This window comes from Schistocerca nitens, chromosome 9 (assembly GCF_023898315.1).
Source record: "Schistocerca nitens isolate TAMUIC-IGC-003100 chromosome 9, iqSchNite1.1, whole genome shotgun sequence".
Taxonomy (NCBI): Eukaryota; Metazoa; Arthropoda; class Insecta; order Orthoptera; family Acrididae; genus Schistocerca; species Schistocerca nitens.
The window spans coordinates 435697295-435725220 of record NC_064622.1 but is presented as its reverse complement, the minus strand read 5'-3'; the positions used below and the strand labels follow the sequence as shown (position 1 = coordinate 435725220).

The 27926-nt window shown below is 39.8% G+C and overlaps 1 protein-coding gene across 1 annotated transcript in view; it reads left to right on the top strand.

The window, feature by feature from the left end:
- Positions 1–12151, top strand: part of LOC126204297 (uncharacterized calcium-binding protein B0563.7-like) — a 532738-nt gene extending 520587 nt beyond the window's left edge. Inside the window, exons 8-9 of the mRNA XM_049938684.1 lie at positions 1097–1153; positions 11855–12151. Of these exons, the coding sequence (XP_049794641.1) occupies positions 1097–1153; positions 11855–11943 (146 nt within the window). The 3' untranslated portion in view covers positions 11944–12151. The remainder of the gene's footprint in view (positions 1–1096; positions 1154–11854) is intronic.
- The last annotated feature ends 15775 nt before the right edge of the window (positions 12152–27926 follow it).

Genomic DNA, 27926 nt, shown 5'->3' with positions numbered 1-27926 from the left:
TGTTTCTTGAATTGTGTTTTTTATTATTTTCTGCTGGTTAAGAAATTGGTTGTTTTTGATCCTTCAGGTAGATAACATAAAATTTATATGGTAATTTAAGTTCCTTCTCACCCAGGATTAAGCTGAGAAAGAAGTTGATGAAGTTAAGCAAATGAACTGATATTACTGAAAAATAAGCTTTGAAACAAGCAATATTTTGTTATAAATTTTCTTTATGAAATATATTCAAGGGGAAAGTTATCCACAAAACAGGAAAAGAAAATATGGAAAGAAGTATATTTAAAATTCAGACCATCACAGTACACCATGGATGATTCTCACAACCATAAAGAATGTAATTACAGTGACAGTTCTGTCCACAATAATTACACACGAAAAAATAATTTCAAGAATCAGTATCTGAGAATGACACATTAAATTGTTTAGTTCTCTTTTCTGTTATGAGAAGCAAAACTTCAGAGAACTGCCAGATATTTCATAGCAAATAAAAAATATATGTTTAAACTAAGAGGTAAGCTAGTAATAGTCCAAGAATATTAACTGCAAACAGCGCACAGTGGGACCCAACAATAATTGTTGTAAATGCACATTTGTTGCATATGGGGATTAAGTGAAATAAACAAAAATGGGATGAGACAAAATTATTACAAACATAAAATACCAATATGTCATTTGACAAAATCATAAGAAGATTAAAGAATAATGTCATATTTTTCTAATGTGAATTTATCAATGATTCATTCAGGTGTTTTACATGTTCAGACAGCTTTGCTTGCAGTGTTGAATTATTGATGCCAAATTAGTACGCATATTACCAAAATGGATGTAGAACCAAAATATATTGCTTTGACTGGCCAAATAAAAATTGTTTCCATGTCTCCTCGAGTTGAATGGTTTGTTGTAATCAAAATACTGTGGAGTTCCTCAAGCTATGTCCAATGTTTTTAAAGTGTTCCATGCATTGCTCTTCAGTTGCATTTCTCCACATACAGCCATGGTGCTGTACATACATAAGTATTCCCTGCAACAAATAAGTTAAAAATCTGTTTTATGTTTAATCCTGCAAATGTTACTACTTTTTTATTTCTTTTTATAGTTGAAGACATGATAAAAGAAGTGGATGTTGATGGGGATGGCCGCATTGACTTTTATGGTGAGTATAAGATCTGTTTTCCAATTAACAAACAGAAATAAATGTGCATTTTAATTTCCATGTGATCCAAAATTAATTTTGTTCTGACAGGACAATGAATTGAGGATGCAATAGTTTCTCACTCTTGGCAATGATGACAGGTTTTGTAAATGACATCACTGTCTATACAGAAAAACTTAAGACACAACACATAAATTACGATTTACCTCCTCACAGTTTAACAGCAATACCCTGCAAACAACACACTTGCTTTACTGCAACCTGTGGCTCTCTTGCTGCATATCATTACAAGGACTTTGTGTTATACAAGAAGCCTTGTCCTTGCATTGTTGGATTATTGTATTTTTCCAATGGTTCTGTTTATCAATGGGATTCATGATTCTTTAAATATATGTATGTGTGATAGAGGGGGAGGGGAGTGTCAGGCATGTATGTGTATGTGTAGTAAGGTGAAAACTTTGTGACATTTCAAATTTTGTTCATAATGACTATGCCCTTTTCTACAAACAATGTGTGGTCACTCCTGGATAAGTGAAAAACAAATATGTTCAAGGACATGTCTCTCTCACCTCAAAAACATCAGGATATATAATACTGTTTCTCCAATATACATCAATGTGAAAGAGTCAGTAACAGCCTAATGACATGACAGTTTTCTCCAAAGCACCTGCTCTTCATTTTTTTTTCCTTTTTCTCATTAAATAATACACTCTTCCATCTACATTCCTGAGAATAACACCTCATTGCATCTAGAAGATGACAGCTATTACAATTGTTTAGCCACTCCTCCACAGCTGTGTATCTATAACTCATATATTTATGAATGTTCCATATTTTCTGGCACCAGGTGGAGCACTATCATCTTTCATAGTTGTAGATGGAGGAGGATAGTATACTGCATTATCTGGGCAGATTTCTGTGGATTACGTATTTAATTATGCTAAGTGCCTTGGTAGATCTAAATTTCTCATTCCTCCACTTTCATGACCAAGGGATTTTGCTGTCAAATATAAGCCCAATCACCTCAACAAATCATTCACTTTAGAAGCAATATCCTCCTGACTATTGTTAGGATTATAAATGTTCCTAGAGCTGTGGAAATCAAACCTTTAACTGATGCGCACCAAGTAGTGCTGCAACTTCTGGTAGTTAATTACAGCTGTTATTGGGTGGAGGAGCAACATTTCACAAAGATGTCTGCAAATGAGCGAGCTTGAACTGGGCTCTTAATAATGAAAGTTATGCTTTTAATGATGATAGTAAAAATGATAACACTCAGGACACTCCTGAAGGTTATGATTCTCATGTTTACAAGCTCAATGTCTGAAATAATAACATTACAGGAAGGATCACATAAGAATGGGTGGTGAACCTCAGGAACAACATTGCTGGACCTGTCCAAGATGCCTCCAAAAGGTATCCTAGACCTTTACAAGATCAGAAAAGATATCTACAAAGAAATATCTGCATAAAAATGCTGTACTCATTCCTCCAGTAGGAGCAGGTGATCCATTGTGGAATGGTATCACCTGATCCATAATCGAAGTTATAACACTCATTTGCTTTGACACAAACCAATGCTACCCTCTGGGAGGATTTTTAATTTTGGCCGCTTGTTTGTCTAATGGATAAAAGGGTATCAGACAGAAATTTTGAATATATTGTAATTAATAGAAAAACTAACCAGGCTTTTACTTTGGGGATAATGAAAAGTAGCAAAGTTCAAATACAATAGAAAAATCGAATGGTTGCCAGCCCAATTAGGCACATTAATTTGAAATTTTATGTTCAAGACAACTGAATATTGCTTGTTGTAGTGACTTTCATTAAGACTCCCTTTGAATAGCACTCTGGATACAAACGAATACAGGGCAATCTAAGATGTGGATAGCAGTAGTTACCACTAATGCACAAAACCAGTAAGCATAGAAAGATAAATTGTACACCACTCATAATAATAACAGTTATAATCACTATCATTACATGACTCAGTATTGAGATGTTACTTCAGAAAACAACAAACTAAAGTTGGACATGGAGGGGAATTAACTGGTCCATGCTCTAATACATGTCTGTGTGTATGAAGTTGGTGGAGCAGTGGCGAAGTAGTGGTGGCAAGCGACGTGGTTGCTAACTGTACTCGCGGCTCTTAATGTTTGAATGCTCTTTACAATTTCTTCTTGGTGATGGATTTTTTACATGTTAGAGCCATTCCTTATTGCCAAATCCACATCCGAGGCAAAATTCCTTGCAAAACGGCTTCCAAATGCCTCCCTTGGCACCCTCAGTGTGTACCGTGCAATGATTAGTCACCAACCGTATGCCAGTCCCACCAAGGAGCCGCCCAGTTCGACTACCAAAACCAACTTTTACATCGCTCCAAGCCACTTCCGTTGCAGAGGGATGTCCCTATATCTTTTACGTTATACAATGTAAGTGTCCTAAGCATGAACCAGCTTCCAACATACAATGTTTTCTTTATAAACACACATTTATTATAAAAATTCATTATTTTAAACATCATTTAGCTTTTTCCATACATATATTACAAACTTTAAATTTCCTGCCACAAATCAATGACCTCAACTAACAAAGAATACACACTTCATAATCACAGATACTTAGTTACACAGTATAAACCTACTTCTAATCGATATAGGTGTTACAAAGTGACTAAGGAACTGTATGGATTCGAGAACCCAAATGTTATAGCATTTCATCATTCACTTCAAGATATCTTCATCATTCCATCAGGACATGTAGTCTTCACAGATGACATGAAGACTCAAATGGATACATGATAAACTGGGTAAATAATAGCTTTAATTTTTACATGTTGTCATGATGTTCATGTCACAACTGCCTGTGCAACATCCACTTACCTGTAATGAACGTCCATGTCAGCTGCTTCCTTTCAGGCATACCTCAATCTATTAGGTGTATCCAGACCAGGAACTGGTCAACTGAATGTGAATTGCTGACCATTTCCCACTATTAAGTATGACCAAGAAGGATAGCAGATCCAGAGACTGATGAGGAAGAATAAACCCACAGCAGTTCTGTAGAACAAGCTTATCTGTAGGTTATGAGGACAGCTGTCCTTATGTGCTCAATTTCAGTATAATTAAGCAAAATTCATGAGTAATTGCATTTCCTATCTCAACAGAATAATATTCAAAATATGTTACAAACACTATTTCTACACTGTTTTGCAGCAAGTTAATTATTACTTCAGCTGAGGAGTAAGCTACTAATACATTGACTGTGACTGGCCAGAGTCCCACTATAGATACTGCATATTTCTTAACACCAAACTACAGTTGTCCAACAACAACGCTTTGCAAAGCACAATTAACTACACTCCTGGAAATGGAAAAAAGAACACATTGACACCGGTGTGTCAGACCCACCATACTTGCTCCGGACACTGTGAGAGGGCTGTACAAGCAATGATCACACGCACGGCACAGCGGACACACCAGGAACCGCGGTGTTGGCCGTCGAATGGCGCTAGCTGCGCAGCATTTGTGCACCGCCGCCGTCAGTGTCAGCCAGTTTGCCGTGGCATACGGAGCTCCATCGCAGTCTTTAACACTGGTAGCATGCCGCGACAGCGTGGACGTGAACCGTGTGTGCAGTTGACGGACTTTGAGCGAGGGCGTATAGTGGGCATGCGGGAGGCCGGGTGGACGTACCGCCGAATTGCTCAACACGTGGGGCGTGAGGTCTCCACAGTACATCGACGTTGTCGCCAGTGGTCGGCGGAAGGTGCACGTGCCCGTCGACCTGGGACCGGATCGCAGCGACGCACGGATGCACGCCAAGACCGTAGGATCCTACGCAGTGCCGTAGGGGACCGCACCGCCACTTCCCAGCAAATAAAGGACACTGTTGCTCCTGGGGTATCGGCGAGGACCATTCGCAACCGTCTCCATGAAGCTGGGATACGGTCCCGCACACCGTTAGGCCGTCTTCCGCTCACGCCCCAACATCGTGCAGCCCGCCTCCAGTGGTGTCGCGACAGGCGTGAATGGAGGGATGAATGGACACGTGTCGTCTTCAGCGATGAGAGTCGCTTCTGCCTTGGTGCCAATGATGGTCGTATGCGTGTTTGGCGCCGTGCAGGTGAGCGCCACAATCAGGACTGCATACGACCGAGGCACACAGGGCCAACACCCGGCATCATGGTGTGGGGAGCGATCTCCTACACTGGCCGTACACCACTGATGATCGTCGAGGGGACACTGAATAGTGCACGGTACATCCAAACCGTCATCGAACCCATCGTTCTACCATTCCTAGACCGGCAAGGGAACTTGCTGTTCCAACAGGACAATGCACGTCTGCATGTATCCCGTGCCACCCAACGTGCTCTAGAAGGTGTAAGTCAACTACCCTGGCCAGCAAGATCTCCGGATTTGTCCCCCATTGAGCATGTTTGGGACTGGATGAAGCGTCGTCTCACGCGGTCTGCACGTCCAGCACGAACGCTGGTCCAACTGAGGCGCCAGGTGGAAATGGCATGGCAAGCCGTTCCACAGGACTACATCCAGCATCTCTACGATCGTCTCCATGGGAGAATAGCAGCCTGCATTGCTGCGAAAGGTGGATATACACTGTACTATTGCCGACATTGTGCATGCTCTGTTGCCTGTGTCTATGTGCCTGTGGTTCTGTCAGTGTGATCATGTGATGTATCTGACCCCAGGAATGTGTCAATAACGTTTCCCCTTCCTGGGACAATGAATTCACGGTGTTCTTATTTCAATTTCCAGGAGTGTATATTTAATGTGGAATCTCACAACATGTCACTAAACATTGTATGAAACAGTGATTAGTTTTCAGTGACAGTACCTCAGCCTCCCCCCCCCCTCCCCCCCCCCCCCCAAGCAAGGAAAAACTGACCCACTAACCAGAGCATGTCCGTCAGTCAGAGGTGGTTTCGGAGACAGGTCCTGGTTATGACTGTGCTCCAGTACCAGGCTGACACAAAAATTTGGGCTGAAAAAAAAATGCTATTTTGAGCATGTTTAAACACACTAATTTAGTCTTGCTACTTGAGACCAAGTGTTTGATCTCTTCTCTTTAATATTTGATATGAGCCATTATATGGTGGCTGAGGCTCTGGTTGGGCAACAACTGTTCATAAGATCAATTTGTACAACTTTACAAGTCTTGATGGATGAAGGTAGCTGTAGAGCAATGTCTGCATATATGGATTTAAAATTTTTTAGCACTAAACAGCAAGGTACCATTTCTACACGCCAGTCAAGGGCAAATTTGAATGATGTGCCCATGCATACGTGCAACAGTATCTCGTAGGTTGGCGCCTGATGGTTGTGGGGACAGTCAGGTCACCAAATTCACCAGGCAGGTGCAGTGGTTCACCGTAAACCAGTTCAGCTGACAGAGTCGAAGTCAACCCTATATGTCATATGAATCAAAATCGTCCTTGTAGGTCATGCATAGTAGAACAATCAGAAGTGCAGCAGGCCAGTGAGTTGCAAGGCACCTCAAAGTAGCTTTGAGTGTACTATCACCCAATCATACCACTGCTAAACAGATGGCAACTTGAAGTCTGATGATATCTGGCACTGCAAAACCTACTTCATTGGCAAAATAATCCAATTAAAGCTGCCAACCACAGTCCTTTGTTACACACATCAAAAAACGTTTTGCATCACTCTGGTCCCCAGAACACCTGAAGATAGACGTTGACTGTGGATATTGTATCACATACACAGTCCCTCTGACTGTTCAGCAATGTCACTAAACCCACCCAAAGATGTATACGACCATGCATGAGCTGCACCTATTAGACAGAGGGGGTCCGACAGCCAATCTATTCCAGTCATTCCATCAAGGAAGAGGTACACAGCTCATGCTGACTGTAGTCCAGTCATGCCTAGATGGTCAATACCGCAGTTCAATCACATCCACCTTGTTACTTTGAGCCAGGAAGAGCTCTCAACGAAGGGAAGTGTCTAGGCATCTCAGAATGAACCAAAGCGATGTTGTTCGGACATGGAGGAGATATAGAGAGACAGGAACTGTCGATGACATGCCTCGCTCAGGCCACCCAAGGGCTACTACTGCAGTGGATGACCGCTACCTATGGATTATGGCTCAGAGGAACCCTGACAGCAATGCCACCATGTTGGATAATGTCTTTTGTGCAGCCACAGGACGTCGTGTTACAACTCATACTGTGCGCAATAGGCTGCATGATGCGAAACTTCACTCCCAACATCCATGGCGATGTCCATCTGTGCAACCACAACACCATGCAGCAAGGTACAGACGGGCCCAACAACATGCCAAATGGGATGCTCAGGATTGGCATCATGTGCTCTTCACCAATGAGTGTGGCATATGCCATCAACCAGACAGTCGTTGCAGACGTGTTCGGAGACAACCCAGTCAGGCTGAGTGCCTTAGAGACATTGTCCAGTGAGTGCAGCAAGGTGGAGGTTCCCTGCTGTTTTTGGGTGGCATCATGTGGAGCCGATGTACGCCATTGGTGGTCATGGAAGGCGCCGTAACGGCTGTACGATACCTGAATGCTATCCTCCGACTGATACTGAAACTATATCGGCAGCATATTGGCGAGGCATTTGTCTTCATGGATGACACTTCGCAACCCCATCATGCACATCTTGTGAATGTCTTTCATCAGGATAATGACATCGCTTGACTAGAGTGGACAGCATATTCTCCAGACACGAACCCTATCAAACTTGCCTGGGATGGATTGAAAAGGACTGTTTATGGATGACATGACCCACCAACCACTCTGAATGATCTACACCAAAATGCCATTGAGGAATGGGACAATCTGGACCAACAGTGCCTGATGAACTTGTGGATAGTATACCATGACGAATACAGGCATGCATCAATGCAAGAGGATCTGCTACAAAGTAGTAGAGATACTGGTGTGTACAGCAATCTGGACCACCACCTCTGAAGGTCTTGCTGTATGGTGGTACAATAGGCAATGTGTGGTTTTCATGAGCAATAAAAAGGGCAGAAATGATGTTTATTTTAATATCTACTACAATTTTCTATACAGGTCCCGGAACCGAGGAGATGCAAAACTTTTTTTGATGTGTGTATATCAAGAGGGCAGCTGAAGGAGGTAACCCAAATTAAAATGAAAGCTACAGCTAGTATCTTTGTTGCATTGTCTGCGACTGGTATCATTTTTGGTCAGCAGTTTTGTGAAGCAGCTTATCATTGTCAGCAAATACCATTGCTCGTCACAGAGTGGCAGTGAACTGACCAAATATGTATCTACATGAGCAAAACTGCCTATGGCCAAATGTATGTGATACACTAATTTGCTATGTTGACAAGCAAGGCATGCACAAGCTCACTTATGGTGATCCTTTTGAAAACCAGACCAGACAAAATGCACCAGGACCAACCAGAATGCATTGGCAAGCTATACAAAATCAATGCAGCTCAAGAATCATTTAATCCAGACATGTGGCAAATGTTGGTAGTAAATTGTGAAATTAATCTCAACTGACTGTACTGGTGCAGTGAATAGCACTGTTCATAAAATATCGATATAGTGACATTTTTTCCAAAAAAAGTTTTTCTCTGATATATCAATATTCAAATGGCAATATCTACTGACAATATTTTTATTTTATATTATATTTTTTTGTAATTTTTGGTAAATATTTGGCACTGTTCTTTTGAAATTATAGTAGAGCATAATTTTACTTTCAATTTATAAGGGAGTCTTTCTTGTTTTTGAACTTTCATCATGTCTAGTCTTTTTCTTTGACTGTGTGAAGGAAGTACAAATAGTACAAAAAGAAGTCTGATTGCACAGGGGGAGGAGAGGGGGGGGGGAGGAGTGAAGAAATTTCTTCAGATCCCCACTCTTCAGAAAATGATGAAGAAAAATCTAAATGACAAGATTGGTCTTTGCTCTGTGTGGAGACAGGTGAAGGGAAATGCTGATATAATCGGTGCTCAGCACTACCTACAGATACTGCAACATGTAACCTCACTATGTAATTTTGACACTGCAACTGCTAGATCACTGGTGCTTACAGAAATGTAAAACAGGGAGGTTGACATGAAGTGTTCCAGACAAATCCAATGTGATGAAACCACATGACAGATCCATTGGACACCTTTTATTGTGCCACTTACATGGATTTACCATTGTCTGCAAATTGGTTATCACCAGGCGTGAACGTGCTTCATTTACCTTTTAGTTCTTTCTCTGAGGGGGACAGTCAGGCTGCTAGCTTGTTGATGTACAGAATATCTAATAATAAACCAGTACTTAAATATACAGCTCTAAAACTAGCAGTATATTTAATTCTGCGGCGAATATTTTTATAGGCTGGTACGTCGATATTTTTTCCATGGATATACCAATACGTTTTTTGATCTGTCGAAGGCTGATAATAATGCTTTTTAAATATACATATATGTATCAGATGCCAGATATTTTTAAAAATATCCATAGTCCTAATAGTGAACACTCATTGTTGTTTTGTAGGAATATATAGTTAAGTGGTTTATGGTCCATAAATAAAAGGAAGTCTCTTGCTTGCAAGTGAGGACATAAGTACCAGATTGTTTTGTACACCAACAACAGTTCATGACCATAAGAATGAATGCAAGCGATTGTCACATGTTGTTAACTTAATGTTGCAACAGGGCACCAGTGGCAAACTGACTGGCGCTGCATCTTGCACAGGGTGAGCAAGCAGTGCTGCATCAGTAAGGCAGTGATAAGAGCCATCCCCATTTCATTTATTGTGTTCACTGAATGGGTGTGGAAGGGTGGAGGAGGGGGAGGGGGGGTGCTGCCTTTTGTCTTGGAACCCATGAGCACATATCATTCAGTCAAGTGACTCCTGCAGCTCTGGCAGATGAGGTAAATGCCAAAAGCAAAAATTAAACATTCCAAGGATGTGGCAAAGCTCTTTGATTGTCCCTGGCTGGTGAGTTTGAGTGATGGCTTCCACCTTTCAGATAAGGCTGATGGCCTTGCTGAAGAAATAAGATGACCTAGGAATGTGACTGTGATACATGGAAAATGCACTTAGTTTAACTGATTACCAAATTGAAATGTTCAGCATATTGGAAAATTAGTACTTAAGTACTATTGATGTTGCTCTTCAGTAGCTGAAAAGATAATGTCTTCTAAGTACATGAAAAACTGGGGAGTCATCAGAGAACAGTCAATGAATCATTGCTGTGATGGTGCAGCATTTCATAATCCAAATGGCGTGATGATAGCTGTTTTGGAATATCTTCCTCCGCTGTGGGTATCTGAGTGAATGCCTTAGCAGAAGTCAGAACATTGAACACATGGCTCCACTGAGTATATGATTATCATCTCTCAGAAATAGCACTGAGCATCAGTCTGGTGTAGTCTCCCCATTTAGCTCCTGGCAACTGACGCATGGGCATCATGCGCTACTGATTTTTTGGTACTAAATGGAGAGGCAATGACCATGGGCATCTAAACATAACACACTTGATGCAAAGGCTGCTTCACTACCCGAGCCATCTAGATCATTTCCCCTCCACTATCAGCTTTTCTGAATGTGCAGATGGGAGTTATCCTTACAACACATTCTCTGATCCCGTAACTATCCTGGCCTCAAACTATGGTAACATACTGTCCCAACACCCTCCACCCAACAGTTTCCACCACCTCTGTCCTATTATCTCCTTCCCATTCACATCTCCGATCCTGTTTATTTGCAGCCCTCTGCCAGCACATCTTCCAGTCTTTCCCTGCTCCTCTCCTTTTTTACTCCTTCCCCCCCCCCTCCCACCCCCAACCCTTCCCACCCACCCCCCCTTACCTCCCTGCACACCCCACCAGACAGTATTCGTCTCTCTCCCCACCCATATGCTACTATCCCTTCCCCTTCCCCTTCCCCGCCCCCTCCAGATAGCTGGCTGCATACCACATGATAGTTGCATTCCAGCCCGAGATGCTGGAGTTTGCAGTCATGTGTGCATAAAAATTAATCTTAGATTAATTAAATAAGGATAAAATAAAATTTCATTGTATCATTCTGTTACTACATACAAGTGTTACCTGACAGTGATGACCCACTTGAATCATTAAGTAATGCGGTTGCATCAGATCCCAACAAAATGCTTATTTGATTACTAATTTTCTGGTAGACAAGTGACTCATTGTGGGACTGTACTGTTAGCACTGAATCTGGTGTATTTTCTTACGCAGATCATAATTTTTCTTGTCGCTTAACTCATTGTTTATTTTATATTGCTGCTGCTCATTTGAGCATAAGACAACACAACTTATCACTGTGTTCACTGAGCAACAGTGCAGTAATAGGTACTGGCTCACAATTGTAAAACAACAAAGGAACGGTACAAGAGAATGTTATTTGTGGCTGGCACATTTTATACATAGGCCCACCCAGTCAAGAGTTGAAGGTTTGCAGTTTCGATTTGGGCTATACGGTGTGCTCGATTATTATCAAGGAAAGACAAATGCCCCAAATCTGATTCCTTTTCTTCCATGCAGCTTTAAGCTACCAACAGGATTCATATTATTGCACACTCTGCTATAGACTAAAATCATGTAATTTTAGCATTTTCCATTTGTTCCTAAACAGCACTGTAGTTCAAGTTCCTATGTTGTAATACAGAAAAAAACTGAATTCATTGGATGCTTTTTTGTTGCAGAATTTGTTCATGCTCTTGGGGAGCCTGGGGAAGATGATGATGCTGAAGATGAAGATGAAGAAAAGGAAGAGATCTCACCCCTACCCTAAAGAAATGGAAGACATGACAGCTTAATAAATTCTAATGTTACAAAACAGTTCAAATAACAAAATTAAAACAATTTTCACACTTTCATACATTTTTTGCACCTATTCTATGAAACAGGTTAAATAACATAAAAGCATGAACATGACAAAAGTGATTACAATTGAAGATATTATCACTTCAAATAAACTTAGTCCTTCAATGGATTATTAAGTGTACTGCATTTAATTTAATCTATTACTCATGAACATGGAATATGAAAATATATCTCAATACATTATAAATTTCTTAAAAAATGAATCATGTTTGTCTCACTACATCTTTATAGTATTTTACAAACTAACCCTTCCAAAAGTGTGCATATCAATGAAATTACTTTTGAAAGTATCACCAACAATTTCAAGAGGAAGTATAGTACACTATCTCAGATCACTTTGGCTTTACACGTGATTAGTGATAAATGAGCTGCACATCTACTTTGTCAAATATATTAACAGTTGCAGTACATCTCCCCTACCCTATGCACACTCTCCCAGTTTCTTCGAAAAAAAAATCAATCAGTTAATATTAATGAACTGCAGTATTCATATTAAAGTATTGAAGTGTTTGAAGAAACGTTTCTTTTTAAGAAATTAATGTCTGTAGTGTGTAACTGCACTTCATTTCAGTATCCTACATAACTTCTGTGACACTCTGATCTTCTTGGAGCTGTTATGTCAGATGTTAACTCTTCTATCATCAATTTTCACTGTAGCACATAAATTTTGTGTATGTAGCTTTACTGCCTGTAGTGCAGTTGATCAGTTATTTATTAATGTTGTTCACATTCAACATATAATTATGTCTGAAGAGGTATATGACCAAAGTTTAAACAGTAATGATTAAAGCAGTTTCTGCATTTCAATTTACATATCCTGACTGTAATTAAAGGAAGTTTTTGACTATCACCTGGCTGCATGACACATAAATTATTTGCTCTTTTAAAAGAGAGGGTACTTGTGGCTGCTATTTGCAAAACATATGTATGGTCTGAAATTGTGACTAAAAATAAAAATATATCATCAAACAGAGACTCTGCAGTTTTATTTTACAACAAACTATGGGTTTTTATTACTCCAGTTTTAATAATAGTTGTAACCTTTCATCTGAATGGACTAATGGACTACAGCACAATAAATTAGATGTGCCAATATGTGAGTGTTAGTACACAATATGTATATGAATATATGATTTTAAATCAAGTCTTCAAAATTCAAATGCACACATCTAGTAAAAGATTGAATTTTTCTTTTAATGGATTCCTTACAATAGGTAACAGTGTTATATTGTTCAAAAAGGTCTATAAAAAAGCACTAGGTGTTATTTCAGTTCATTTTGATGTCAGATCTTACAAGACAATGGCGTTTGGATTTCCAGTTAAGACAAAGAAGTATGTAATAAAATAAAATATTATTGAGAAGGCGAAATTTATAATTTTGTCAGATTATGTATTGAAACAAATAATAAAGGGAAGTAATCTCATTCTTTCTAATGTCTAACTTGCAAAACATTAGGACTGTCACTGAAAAAAATCAAAAAATATATAAAAACAAAAAAATTATTTTGGTGACCATGAGGCCCAACCACTGTACATTCAAGAATAACTGGACTAGTTTGTGAGCAAACTGTGATGTCTACCTGTTAAATGTATACATATATGTGGAGCAATGCTACATTAATACTGTCCAAAAGTACTGACATTGCTTAAATTTACATCCTTAGTACCTGACAAAAGGTTACTTGCCTCAACATTCAGGCTTTTCTTAATACCTTTCCCTCTATTTACTGACATTTTAATCAAAGCATAAATGCTGAGATTCATAGGTAGGAGTCTCATTCTGTGAAATTAGCTGTTATCTAGTTCATTATGATACTTTTGTCAGAGACAAAGGGTACTAAACATACAAGAGACTGTAGTAATTCAATTGTTGGCATTTGTAAGGGTTAGATTACTTATATCTACATCTATATCTATACTCTGAAAATCGCCATGAGGTGCATGGCAAAGTGCACATCCCATTTACCAGTTATTAGGGTTAGGTTAGGTTAGTGTTGTTTAACGTCCCGTCGACAACGAGGTCATTAGAGACGGAGCGCAAGCTCGGGTTAGGGAAGGATGGGGAAGGAAATCGGCCGTGCCCTTTCAAAGGAACCATCCCGGCATTTGCCTGAAACTATTTAGGGAAATCACGGAAAACCTAAATCAGGATGGCTGGAGACGGGATTGAACCGTCGTCCTCCCGAATGCGAGTCCAGTTATTAGGGTTTCTTCCTGTTCTGTTCACATATCAAGTGCACGAAGAATGATTGTTTGAATGCCTCTATGTGTGCAGTAATTATTCTAATCTTACTCTCATGATCCCTATTGTGAGCATATGTAGGGGGCTGTGGTTTTTAAAATTTTGTTAATCGACCTTCTCAGGATATTTTATGTCAATCTTCAAGAGTCTGACAGTTCAGTTTCTTCAATATCTTTGTGACACTCTCCCATGGATTAAACAAACCTGTGACCATTTGTGCTGCCCTCCTGTTAGTCCTATTTGGTATGGGTCGCACACACTTTAACAATATTCTAGAACTGGTTGAACTAGTAATCTGTAAGCAATCACTTTTGTAGACTACAAACCGTAATCTACAAATTGCTTTACCCACAAATGAACCTATGCAATCATTCCATATCATATCCCTACAAAGTGTTACACCCATGTGTTTGTATGAGTTGGTTGATTCCAACAGTGACACATTGATAGTATAGCCAGAGGATGTTAGCTTTTTTTTTGTTCTGTGAAGTGCAAAATTCTACATTTCTGAACATTTAGAGCAAGTTGCCAATCTCTGTACCACATTGAAATCTTATCAAGGCCTGACTGAATATTTATGCAGCTTCTTTCAGAGAGTACTTCATTATAGATAACTGCATCCTCTGCAATAAGCCTGATTTTACTAATAATGCTGTCTGCTAGTTTGTTAATACACAATATGAACAGCAAGGTCCCAACACACATCCCTGGGGCTCACCTGAAGTTACTTCTACATCTGATGATGACTCTCCATCCATGATGACATGCAGTGTCCTGCCTATCAAAAAATCCTCAACCCAGTCAAAAATTTCACTTGATACCCTGTATGATCATATTTTTGACAATAAACAAAGGTGCGGTACTCAGTCAAATTAGTTCTGCCAGATGTAAGAGAGTTACAAAATCAACCATGTCTACTACCATATCTAAATGAGGTGATAACACAGTTGCCACCAATGCCTTTATATAACAATATATGTCATTAATAGTGCTGTGTTTTAGGTTGTAGATGATGAGGTGTTATATTTATGATGATGAAATAGTACCAAAGTTGAATCATGTTGAGAATAGCACATCACGGTCTTTTCCTAGCAAAATTTTCATAAAAATACATAGTTAAACAGTACCCTGGAAACTGGCTAAATGGATGGTATATGACTAATATGGTGATCATACCCAGACAATATTGAGTCATGCCTACCCCTAAACATTCTTCAGCAACAGGAACACAGTAAAGATTACCCATAAAATGCTACATGGAATTTGTTAACTTGACTGATGAAGGGAAGTCAAATATCCAATTTGTCATACCCCAGAAGTTCAGTTTCACCTGTTTCACTGTCAGTTATGTCATTCATGGTTCTCTTCATGTACAATCCACAGATAAGGGCCAGTTTTACAAAGTCAATAAATCAATCTCTTTATTCACTAATTAACAATATACATTGTATGGATGTAATCAATTCATAGCCGGAACTAGTTACAATAAAACTTCTTGTATTTGAATTGTTTACAAACTTACCAACAAACAGATTCATCTTCCTTTGATATACACAAAGAATTTTACTTTTTCATATTTAACTATTCTTCAGTCTTATAGAAGTCATGTGTTTTTGAAATTGTTTTAGTTCTACTCTGAATTTATGGAATTCTTTAATTTTGTTTAATGTAGCATCAATTCACTAAAAAGTATTTTCAGTGGATAATGTACATTTTTCTTGTAAAGGCACTTTTTGTGGGTGTCTGCGAAAAATCATCTGTTTGATTTGTAGTTATGCACATGACTGCTCAAAGGCGAAAATTCCTGGTGAGTTTTCAGGAAGTACACACATTCATGAACATATAAGCCAAGAAGTGCCATTATTTTAAAGACATTAAATATTTCTCTGTATGGTTGTCTATGGGGAATTCCTTTCATTATCCTGACAGCCCTTTTTTTAATTTTGCAAGTTTGTTTTATCATACCTACATTTCTCCCAGATCACACCATATCTACAAAAGCTGTCCATATAAGCCTAATATGCACACACCATTATTCATTGTTATAACAGTCCCAAAGTGTTGTTAGCAGATAACAGCATTTGCTCAGTTTTTTATTTGAAACTTCTGGTTGTTTTTCCATCTCAAGTGCTCATCCATCCGTATACCCGCAAATGTTAACGTATGGAGCTTGTCAGTAGCACAGTTCCCTAACTCAGCTCTCATACTGTTTCTAACTTTATTTCTAAAATTCACGTAATCCATTTTTTCCCTTAATTATAACTAGAGACAATATTATATGCATTTTCATGTTGCATATGCATATTTGGCTCCTTTTCACCAGTTATTCTGTATTTTAACTAAAAACTAGTGACGATGGATATTTTCACTCTATGATTACAATATTTTAAAAATTTAGACAGGTGGTCTCTAGCTCAATCTAGTTTTGATGTCTCACAGATTGACTGCAACCTAGAACTGCATGCAATTGCTAACTGAGAGGCCACTGCCTAGCAAAATCATTACAGAAGAGTAACGGAGTCAATGCTCCAGCACTCACACCCCCAGTTAATGCCCTCCACTGTCATACCGTACACGTTGGCAACAGTTAAATTAAACTACACAAGCTTTTAATTGCATGTCCATTGTTTCAGCTTAGCTTTCTATTTACTTGCTCACAGTTGAACATGTTTATTATGTGTAGTGTGTACTGTGCTGTGTGCCATGCCGCCCAATAAAAGAAACATCGTTTCGTGGATAGCTCACCATCCTGTATCATTTACATATGGCGGAATTGTTTTATATTGTCGAGTTCGTGAGAAAAACGTTTCATGCAAAAAGAAGTTTCAAATAGACCAGCATGTCAAGACAAATCTTCATATCATAGGAATACAGAAGAAAGGACCACGACAACAACTTCTGACAACAGCAAGTTGCAGTAGCAGGGGTTTGTCCAAAGGTAACCAAAATGTCAGTATAACATGGATCTATGTGAAGCATTCATTGCAAGCAATATTACTCTTCACAAACTTACAAACCCTATCCTCAAAGACTTCCTGCACAAATATTGCTTAAATCAAAATATACCAGATGAATCAACATCACGTAAAAATTACATACCAACAACTTACATAAATGTTCTGGAAGAAATGTGCAATGAACTGAAGGACAGCATTACCTGGATTTCAGTTGAAAATATTACAGACACTTTTGGCCATTACACTGCAAATTAGTTGTTGGTGATTTACTGGGCTTCGGCAGCAAAGCTGCAGGGTTTCAGCCTTAAGTGTCACTTTATTACTGAAGTCTCATATGAATCCTATGCAGACTCCATGGCTAGAGATGCAATATCCACCTAGCACCCCACAAGGCAATTCACCAAAGAGCCCTTTAGTGTAAGGATCTGTCCTTGAAAGAAGTTTTAAACACTGTTCGATCCTTTGAAGTCTCCCGCGCTGTGGGCCATCAAATCAAAGTATGGGGCAACACTGCTGTCATTGATAGTTAACCACACCAGTGCACAACAACAGACTCTCCGAGTGAAGAAGAAGTCCATGCTGTTCAAACCAGGAAACCTAGCTGCAATGGACAAATCCAGTAGGCAACAACAAGGACACTATGTGGCACTTCCATCATGCCCATCTTGTTTCGTGCAACATGAGAGAGCTGCATGCCCCAAGTGGTGGGTGTCATGCCAGAAATGTCACAAGCAAGGCCACATTGCATCAATCTGTCATTATTGGCCTTCTTCAGAACAAATGGACATGGACATTCACTCCTCAACCACTAAACATATGCACAGCTTGGCTTCCCAATGTTAGCTCCTGCCAAACACCATCTGGTAAGCTACAATAAACAGCATATTCCTATTCTTGGTCAATTTAGTGTTGCTAAGGCTTAAAAATTGATAGTTTGTCATATCACATTTTTGGTTGTTAGTAATCCTCTTTTGAATTTTCTGCTGCTTGCACTGTGTATCTCAACGAGATCAAGTTCCTTATCGTAACCTGGACTCATTGTGTCCTGAATTTTTGGATTTGTTTTCTGATGGATTAGGGTGTGCAAACAACTTCACAGTGCATATCATGCTTCAACCTTAAGCTCAGCCTCACACAAACAAATCAAGTGCAAATTGGATTAGTTGATGTCAGTAGGCTTCATTCGACCAATTTCAGTGAGTTAGAGGACTATGCAATTAGATATTGTAAAACCATCATCCTGTCATCTCTGACATTGTGGAAACGTTTAAAGTTACTGTAAATGCATATTCTGTTATTGACATATGTACTCTGCCTCGAGCTGATGAATTACTTGTAAAATTCACCAGGCACCAATTCTTTTGTTGATACAAAAGCAAGATTGACTATTGATAGCTACACCATTAACAGCTCCAGGATAGCAAACACAGAACTGCAGATCCAGAGTTTAAACAAGTAGTACACATTGTACGACACAGGTGGCCTGACCATCTGCTGAACCGGGCTTCATACCCACTGCAGAACTTCTATGCCTTCCATCAGCATCTTTCCCTGTTAGATTGTGTCATTCTCTTGCAGACAGAAGGGGGTACTCTCCATGTTGTGACTGCAACAATGTTGTGATGGAGGTTCTCAACCAGTTACATCAAGGTCATGGAGAGCCTCCTACACTAAACAACTGGTACATTGGTACATGTTCTGACGTGGCATTGATTGCAAAGTGGAGAGTGCAGTCATGGCCTGCCACAAATATTCAAATCAACAGACAGCACCACACAGTTTTCTTCCCCTGGACCAGCCCCCATGCTACATTGGGAACGAATCCATATCAACTTTGCTCGACCATTTTAATCACTTTTTGGTAATTGGTTGTTGGTGCCTTTTCCAAGTTTCCTTATGTCCATCACAGCAGACGCAACAGCCAAGGCAATGTCAATTTTTTTTCTGTTGGAAGCCTACATCGTACAGTGGTTTTGGCCAATGGTCCTCAATTTTTGCTTCAACCTTTTGACAGTTTTTGCTCACACACTGACATCTGCCATATCACAGTGCCTCTGTTTCATCCATAATCCAATGGTGAGGCATAACATTTTGTACAAACATCCAAAATTTAGATGCGATAATCTGTCATGGAATTCCTGGCAGAGGAAGCCTTTATGTTCTTTCTCAGTTCTTACGGAATGACTCCAATCAGGGACAAGAAGCCAGCTGAACGCTTTCATGTCCAGCAGCCATGGACACTGCACCATCTCCTGCTGACAACTAGGTATCCTGCAGCAACACCAACATAACTGCAGTTTGCACCCAGAAATCCAGTCTGAGCCTGAGGGTTTGGATGACACCTTTTTTGGAGTCCAGGCACCATCCACAGCCAGTGCAGACACTGTGTGTTCATGGCGTGTACTGACGGGCACCTTGTGGCATGCCTCTATAATCTGCTGCACCCTCAGGTGGGCACAAATGCCTCCCTGTGGATCACCACAATGACATCTCTTGCAGTTCACCGTGGGCAGCAGACTGCCTAGGCCCTGCGCACCCACCCTCCCTACATCATTTCTGGCTGCCCTGCCATGGACCAACCCCATGCAGATAACACAGCTCAGCCTCTCGAAACCCCTGCGGTACCTTCTCTCATGCCCACCCGGCTAGCCACCTGGTCCAACACACTGCTCCCCGAGTGGGAAGGCATGCTGGTCCCCAGCCCACCAGATTAGTGGCGAGGTCCAGTGTGCCGGCCAGCCTGTGGATGGTTTTTAAGGCCATTTTCCATCTGCCTCAGCGAATGGAGGCTGGTTCCCCTAATTCCATCTCATTTACAATATGTCGGTGATTGCTGTGTGAACACTGTCTCCACGTATGCATACACCATAATTACTCTACCATGCAAACTTTGGGGTTACACTCATCTGGTATGAGACATTCCTACCCTGGGTTCATTGTGGGGTGGCAGTGAGGTGGGTGGACTGCTGTGGCCTGTTGAGAGCTGCTGCGGGATGAAGCCTCTTCATCATTTCTAAGTCCCCGGTTCAATACACACACCTCTCATGGGAGGGGACACCGGAACTCCATCAGCGCACCCACACGTGCAGCCTACATTGATACAGGCACTGATGAAACTGCCTGCCGCTCACCTGCTGGTGCTGCCTATATTACTTTGGTACACCATGGTCCTCTAGCTCACAGCACCTACAGAAGAATATGACATCAACTTGGCCACTGCCTTTGGGATCCCAGTTCCTCCATCTGCTCACCTGGAGGGGGCAATAGTTATGCGAGTATATGATCGCACCACTTCCATCCCTAATCACTGGTTCGTGTAGACTGGGAACTGTTCATGTCCAGGACAACCACCTTACACAATATAGATGTATCAACTATCAGCGTGATGTGGAGGAGATGGCATCTGGCTGCTGCTCCCCTCAAGGAAGGAAGGGTGTAGAAACCCACAAATTACTGCACCTCTGCCACTACTACCAATGCTTGTTGGCACATGTGCTCATTTCAGTAGTATGCCATTTGACTGCTCTATGCCCCCATCAGAGATCACCAACCTTGATCCATTACCTGCAGCCATTAGCAGGTGGTCCCTGGTGGGCAAATGATGCTTATATAGCCATGTACCAGTTCTGGCCTGCAGTCTTGTGTATGTTCTATAAACTGTATTGTGCTTATCCTGGTGCACCAAGACTTAATGAATAGTTGGTTTCTTATAACATTGTCTTCTATTGTGTTCAGAGTTAGAGCACTAATGATGTGCTTATTTTCTCAACAAAACTGTTTACTGTATGTATGGTGTTTTTCTCTTGTTGATAACCAGGTTGATTGTGAAGGATAATAGAATATTTTGCAATGAAGTTTTGGATTTTTCAAATATTTTAGACAGGACTGGGAGAATTGAGATAGGATGGCAATTTCCTGTGACCTCTCTTCATCCTGTTTTGAAAAGTGGTTTAACTCTACCATATTTCAGTACTTATGGGATACAGCCCTCTTCAAAATGTTGATTTAGTACCTGACCTGGTGGGTTTGCAATTACCTTGTGTACTGCTTTAATAACTTTAGTGAGTATTGCACCCCAACCTGCAGAGCTTTCATTTTTTAATGCTTCGATTGCATTTTCTACATCCTTCATGAAAACTTAAATTTTTGAAGGTATTCCTGGTTTTCATCGAGGCCTATAAGATTAATTTTATTGATTTTGTTACATTTATAAAGATTACATAGAACACTGGTATCTGACATATACTTTGGGTAATGTTTCCTTCAATGTTAATTTCTGAAATTCCTTGGTTACAAACTTTAACATCTAATTCAGCTTTAATGACTGAACCTATAGTCTTTATCTTATTTTTATGATTTAAAATGATCCAGTTATTTGCCATTATTTTTCCTGGTTTAACAGTTCTGTAAAATATGATTTTATAAAGTCTAAGACATTCAATGAAATCACTATTTGTATTATATTTTAATTCTCTGTGCAGCTACCTCTTCCTTACACCGGAAATTTTTATTTCTTGGGTGATCCACTATGTTACTTTATTGTCTCTGGTTCTAAGTGAAAATGTTTCATTAAGGGGGGTAGGACGTCAAACGGGCCGTCTTGGAGCAGGAGAGACACCACAGGATGTTTTAATTTCCACTGTCTATACTTTTATGAATAAATTCATAAAACTTTGTCAGCATGACCAGGAAGGATTCAGGATTCACAATCATACCAGTGGAAGTTCAAAAATATAACAATATTTTTTTTTTACATGTGAAAGTTCATCATTTTTTCACTTCTATTGGCTGTGTTTGTTGCTATAGGTACATGTTTCTTCATAAGTAAGAGAGATCCTTCGATGAATTTTGCACAGCATACAAACCATACTTACAGGTGTATGAAACTCTAGAAATTATTTAATTTATGAAAAAATGAATGTGCTGTTATATTTTAAACTTCATGTTTAGAAGAAACTCAAATTTTATAGTTAATTATCTTAATTTTTACCACAGTTTTATAGATTTGGAAAATTCTAGAGTTTCATACACCTGTAAGTATGGTTTGTATGTTGTGCAAAATTCGTCGAAGAATCTCCCTTACTTATGAAGAAAAGTGTACCTATAGCAACAAATGTAGCCAATGGTAAGTGAAAAAAAGGTGAAATACAAAATTATTTTCTTATATTTTTGAACTTCTACCACTATAAGTGTAAATCCTGAATCCTTTCTGGTCATTCTGACAAAGTTTTATGAATTTATTTTTAAAAGTATAGACAGTGGAAATTAAAATGTCCTGTGGTGTCTCTCTTGCTCCAAGTCATCCCGTTTGACGTCCTACCCCCCTTAAAGACATCTAGAATTCTATTTATTAATTTTACCAAGTTTTCATTACTTAAGGTACAATGATCAAAAGGCTGTTTTCTCTCTTTTAGCTTATTACTTAACATTAACAAGTTTCCTTTGCTGAAGTTCATTCTCATATGCGTTTTCACACTTAAAATGTTTCTGTCTGGCTGTGGCAGCTAAATGAACAATGCACAATGATCTGAGATACCTATATCAATGCAAGATTTAAACACATCTCCATATCCACAATCAGTTAAAGCATTATCAATACAGATTGCTGACTGGCCATTTTCTCCGGTAGATTGAAAGAAATTCAGTTTGAAACCATGTTTCTTTACTATGTCAGTGAATCTTGAAGCATAACTACTTTCACTTGTGGTATCAATAATAAAATGACCAGTTATTACTTTTTTCCTTTTTACCTTACAAAGGTCTTCCAGCACATGTTGAAACTTAGATACAAAGAGTTCGTTGTTGATATCCTTAGGCGTCTATAACTGAGATTATTGTAACATTTACTGGCAGGTCCATTATTTCTACACAACAGCTCTCAAACACACAGATTAAGTTTCTATAATTTCCTCATCTTTTGTTAATGTGTGCCTTGATTAGTTACCCATTCCTGAAAGTGTCCTTCTTGATGAGATCTTTGGGACACAGTGACTAAATGAATGAACTTGTATACTGAAAACAAACAAAATTTTGTGTATGCTTCCACTAGCACTTCCTTAAATTTTTCCTTGTAAAAATCATAGCACTGAGCTGGGAGTTTAACACTTTCCTCCCAGTACTTGAGACTCCTATTCATTTACAATGAAGTCTGTTTTGGCAGAACTACGTTTTTGTAGTTGAAACAGCACTATATATCTTCTGGTGAAATATGCACATTGTTTGTCAGTTTTTTTTTTCTTTTATTTACAGTATCCAGTGACTGCAGTATCCAGAATGTCATACAGACTAAAAACCATTATGCCTACATGATGTACATGGAAATTATATATTGCAAATCAAAACTATATTGCTGTAATACATTAAATCATGAAAACATACCTGTAACATCAGCAGTTAGCTGTCATCTGTTACTGTCAGCTATGAGATGGTCTGCTGCCTGGCAATATAAATGTGCTTCAGCAGGAAAAACTCTTCTACTTTCCTTTCTTCTTGCCTTTTTTCCCAGAACCCACTTTTAGGTCAGATAGCTGGTATTGTGTGTCCTTGTTTTCCGTTGTTATTGGAGGTCTGTAATGACAGAGAATTCAGATGTGTCATCATTTGTGGCTTTTCTGCAGTTGCAGGAGATATTTATTACAAATCACTATCTTTTCCAGTTACTGAAACAGGGGACAAATCTGTAGAATTCTAACTCATGTGTGATGGCAAATAAAATCATCAGCTGCACCTCATCATATCCCAAAAGTAAGGTCTCCTATTTTTTATAAGTACAGAACTCTGTTTGTGTGGAAGTTGGTCACACCCTTACGAAGAGTGCTTCACATGCTCTGTATAAAACATGCGCACGCCGTGCTGAGGCACTCAGTCTTGGCTTGGCTGCCGTTGAGAATGGAGCTCCCGTTGAATGTTACTGCCAAGTGCAAATTGTGCGCAGTTATTCAGTTTCTGAACGCAAAGGGCACTGCGCCGATTGAAATCCATTGCCAATTGGTGGAAGTGTATGGTGAGTTCTGCATTGATGTCAAAAATGTTCATAAGTGGTGTAGAGAGTTTGCAGCTGGTCGGACCGAAATTCACAACGAACAAAGGAGTGGGAGACCATCAATTTCTGAGGAGACAGTGTTGAAGGTTGAGCAAAGCAAACGTGAAGATCAGTGGATCACCCTGAATGATCTCTGCACGATGGGTCCTGAAGTTTCCCGAAGCACCGCTCAAAAAATTTTAACGGACACATTGAACTACAGGAAGGTGTGCGCAAGATGGGTGCCACGCATACTGACTGAGGACCACATGTGGCAACGAGTTGATGCTTCCTGTGCATTTCTTCACTGCCTTGCAGCCAAACAGGGCAACTTTCTGGACTCAATTGTCATGGGTGACAGAACCTGGGCACACCACTTTACACCTGAAACCAAGCAACAATCATGCCAGTGGCGGCAGACTTCTTCACCAAAGGTGCGGAAATTCAAACAACCACAGTCTGCTGGTAAAGGCATGACAACCGCGTTTTGGGATCAGAAAGTGGTATTGTTGGTCAACTTTTTGCCCACTGGGACCACAATTAATACTGACAGGTATGGTGAGACTCTGAAAAAACTCAAATGGGCAATTCAGGATCAGAGAAGATTAATGGGCGTACACATTCTCCATGACAACGCTCGCCCACACATCGCTCGGCAAACCGTTGCTCTCCTGCAACAGTTTCAGTGGAATGTAATCACCCACCCATCCTATAGTCCTGACTTGGTGCCCAGTGACTATCACCTGTTTCCTACGTTAAAAGAACATCTGGCCAGAAAGCAATTCAGCTCCGATGACGAGGTGAAAGAAGAGGTTCATAACATTCTGAACAGCATGGCAGAGAGCTGGTATGACATGGGCATACAAAAACTGCCACAGCATCTACAAAAATGCATTGACAAAAATGGTGATTATGTTGAAAAATAGCTAAATGTTCAAACTGTAGACTGATGTAAACCATTGTAGAAATAAACAGGTTTATGTACTTATAAAAAAATAGGGAGATCTTACTTTTGGGATTACCCTCTATGACAATGAAAGTTGTTTCTTAAGTCTGGTAAAAAAAGCAAGAAACACTAATCTTAGAAAGCACTTTACTTCTCCATATAGTCTCCTTTGACACTTGTGGACTTGGTATGATGAGTTTTCAATTTTCCCATTTAATTGTAATCATGTATTTTGTCAGTTTCTGCAGAACACTCTATTTTCTAGAAGAATGAACTGGATTTTACATAGGAATACTAAATGTAGATTACATACGGTATCTACCCCTATGCAGATAATCTAGAACCACTCTGAACATCAGAAAGAAACTCACCTATACATAGATTTTGTAAAGTGTTTAACAAAGTTTACTGTGAAAAACTGTTGAGCATTCAGAAGAAAAATTCCTACCTTCACGTAAGTTAAAAGTAATGGATATCGAAGTAGTTGTTCTGAAAATTAAAGTTTTTGTGAGGGTCTTATATTTAGATACATTCCAAGGGTGTAGCATGTCATTAATAATTTTCAGTTTTTACTTACATGACATGTTAAGGCAATGGTCATGCATGATCAAAAATTATACAAATGTAGGTAACACTAAATATATAATGAATGTTCTACTTGCTGTGAGGATAGTGTAACAATAAAAGAAGGTTCAAAATGTGAGATGAGACAGTACTCCTCCTGGTGACAAATGTGAAACATGTGCAGTCCAGTGAGTAGTTTTCCAGTAATGCTTTTCCACATAGATGAGCTTCACTCCAAGTTTAAGTGCAACCAAAACCTCTCAGACAAACAGAAGCTAAACGATGCCAAAGTTAGCATAAGGAGGGCTTTGAGTGAAGTGTTCAGTGAATTCGAAAGTAAAATCCTATGTACTGACTTGACAGAAAATCCTAGGAAGTTCTAGTCTTACGTTAAATCAGTAAGTGGATCGAAACAGCATATCCAGACACTATGGGATGATGATGGCATTGAAACAGAGGATGACACACGTAAAGCTGAAATACTAAAGACCTTTTTCCAACACTGTTTCACAGAGGAAGACCGCACTGCAGTTCCTCGCATGAACAAAAAAATGGCTGACATTGAAATAAGTGTCCAAGGAATAGAAAAGCAACTGAAATCACTCAACAGAGGAAAGTCCACTGGACCTGACGGGATACGAGTTTGATTCTACACAGAGTATGCGAAACAACTTGCCCCCCTTCTAACAGTCATGTACCGCAAGTCTCTAGAGGAACGGAAGGTTCCAAATGATTGGAAAAGAGCACAGGTAGTCCCAGTTTCCAAGAAGGGTCCTCAAGCAGATGCTCAAAACTAAAGGCTTATATCTCTGACATCCATCTGTTGTAGAATTTTGGAACATGTTTTTTGCTCGCGTACCATGTCATTTCTGGAAACCCAGAATCTACTCTGTAGGAATCAACATGGATTCTGGAAACAGCGATCGTGTGAGACCCAACTCACTTTATTTGTACATGAGACCCACAAAATATTAGATACAGGCCCCCAGGTAAGTGCCATTTTCCTAGACTTCTGGAAGGTGTTCGATACAGTTCCACACTGTTGCCTGATAAACAAAGTAAGAGCCTATGGAATATCAGACCAGCTGTGTGGCTGGATTGAAGAGTTTTTAGCAAACAAAACACAGCATGTTGTTATCAATGCAGAGACATCTACAGACGTTAAAGTAACCTCTGGCGTGCCACAGGGGAATGTTATGGGACCATTGCTTTTCACAATATATATAAATGACCTAGTAGATAGTGTCAGAAGTTCCATGCGGCTTTTTGCAGATGATGCTGTAGTATACAGAGAAGTTGCAGCATTAGAAAATTGTAGCGAAATGCAGGAAGATCTGCAGCGGATAGGCACTTGGTGCAGGGAGTGGCAACTGACCCTTAACATAGACAAATGTAATGTATTGTGAATACATAGAAGGAAGGATCCTTTATTGTATGATTATATGATAGCGGAAAAAACACTGGTAGCAGTTACTTCTGTAAAATATCTCAGAGTATGCGTACGGAACAATTTCAAGTGGCATGATCATATAAAATTAATTGTTGGTAAGGTGGGTGCCAGGTTGAGGTTCATTGGGAGAGTCCTTAGAAAATGTAGTCCATCAACAAAGGAGGTGGCTTACAAAACACTCATTCGACCTATACTTGAGTATTGCTCATCAGTGTGGGATTCATACCAGGTTGGGTTGACAGAGGAGATAGAGAAGATTCAAAGAAGAGCGGCGCGTTTTGTCACATGGTTATTTGGCAAGCATGACAGCGTTATGGAGATGTTTAGCAAACTCAAGTGGCAGACTCGGCAAGAGAGGTGCTCTGCACCACGGAGTAACTTGTTGTCCAGGTTTTGAGAGGGTGCATTTCTGTATGAGGTATCGAATATATTGCTTCCCCCTACTTATACCTCCCCAGGAGATCACGAATGTAAAATTAGAGAGATTCGAGTGCGCATGGAGGCTTTCCGGCAGTCGTTCTTCCCGTGAACCATACGCGACTGGAACAGGAAAGGGAGGTAATGACAGTGGCACGTTAAGTGCCCTCCACCACACACCGTTGGGTAGCTTGCGGAGTATAAATGTAGATGTAGATGTACAGATGTATTATTTGTGATTTGGAAGTAATATTTATTTATATTTAAATCTCATAACTTAAGATAGTAGTTCCT